The sequence below is a fragment of the Sphaeroforma arctica genome (assembly GCF_001186125.1).
Source record: "Sphaeroforma arctica JP610 unplaced genomic scaffold supercont1.11868, whole genome shotgun sequence".
In the NCBI taxonomy this organism is placed as follows: Eukaryota; class Ichthyosporea; order Ichthyophonida; genus Sphaeroforma; species Sphaeroforma arctica.
In genome coordinates, this window is record NW_014028690.1 from 1 (window position 1) to 785 (window position 785).

Here is a 785-nt window from a genome sequence, read left to right on the forward strand (position 1 = left end):
TCTTTCATTTATATGTATATTTGTATATATATATTTTCATTTTATATGATTTTTTTGGAATGTGTGTGTGTGTGTGCGCGTGTGTGTTTGCATATTTATATACTTTTTTGTTGAAATCTGTGTGTGATGCTATCGTTGGGCATTTGGTCGATTCATAGGCTGGCTGATTGCGTAACGTTCTTTCGTCATGTGCAATAAATTATATCAATGTACACTACTCCATAGGCCATGAAATGATAATATACTTATGACAGATATAGATAGTTTTTTTGCGTATTCACATTCCTTTTGTCACATGCTATGTACCTCAGCTCCCTCAGATTTCTCATGACGTTCTTCTGTTTTAACATACTGAACCAGACTTTGACCCGTTTGGCGGATCTATTGAATGCGTATGTCGAAGCCAAACAGTCGAAATGGAGTGCGTTCACCAAACTATTCACTTCGAAAGCAGCCGATGAGTCCGAGACGAACACTAAAACGCGAGAGATAATAAAGCTACTAGAACGGGATCACGAACAGGTCCTACTACAGCAAATGTATGTGCAAATGCACCATACGACATTTATTGTGTTTCTGCACTCTCATACAGAGGGACTGTAATGAGGTGCTATGAAATATTAACGAGTCGATCTTACGGTTTCTAATGTACAAATGTTGCGGTTTTTCAGGGCAGGGCGCATGCCAACGTGAGTGATATATATATCAATGTTTCATTTTGATATCAAACATCTACCAGGGATACATAACTATTTACCGGATATGTTATCACGCTTCGTACCGGA

General features: G+C 38.2%; 1 protein-coding gene across 1 annotated transcript; it reads left to right on the forward strand.

The window, feature by feature from the left end:
* Positions 1-327: 327 nt before the first annotated feature.
* Positions 328-539, forward strand: SARC_17729 (hypothetical protein; the record flags this gene model as incomplete). Its single annotated transcript, XM_014288181.1, has 1 exon — positions 328-539. A coding segment is annotated over one exon (212 nt), but the record flags the coding sequence as incomplete, so codon positions are not given.
* Between the last annotated feature and the right edge of the window lie 246 nt (positions 540-785).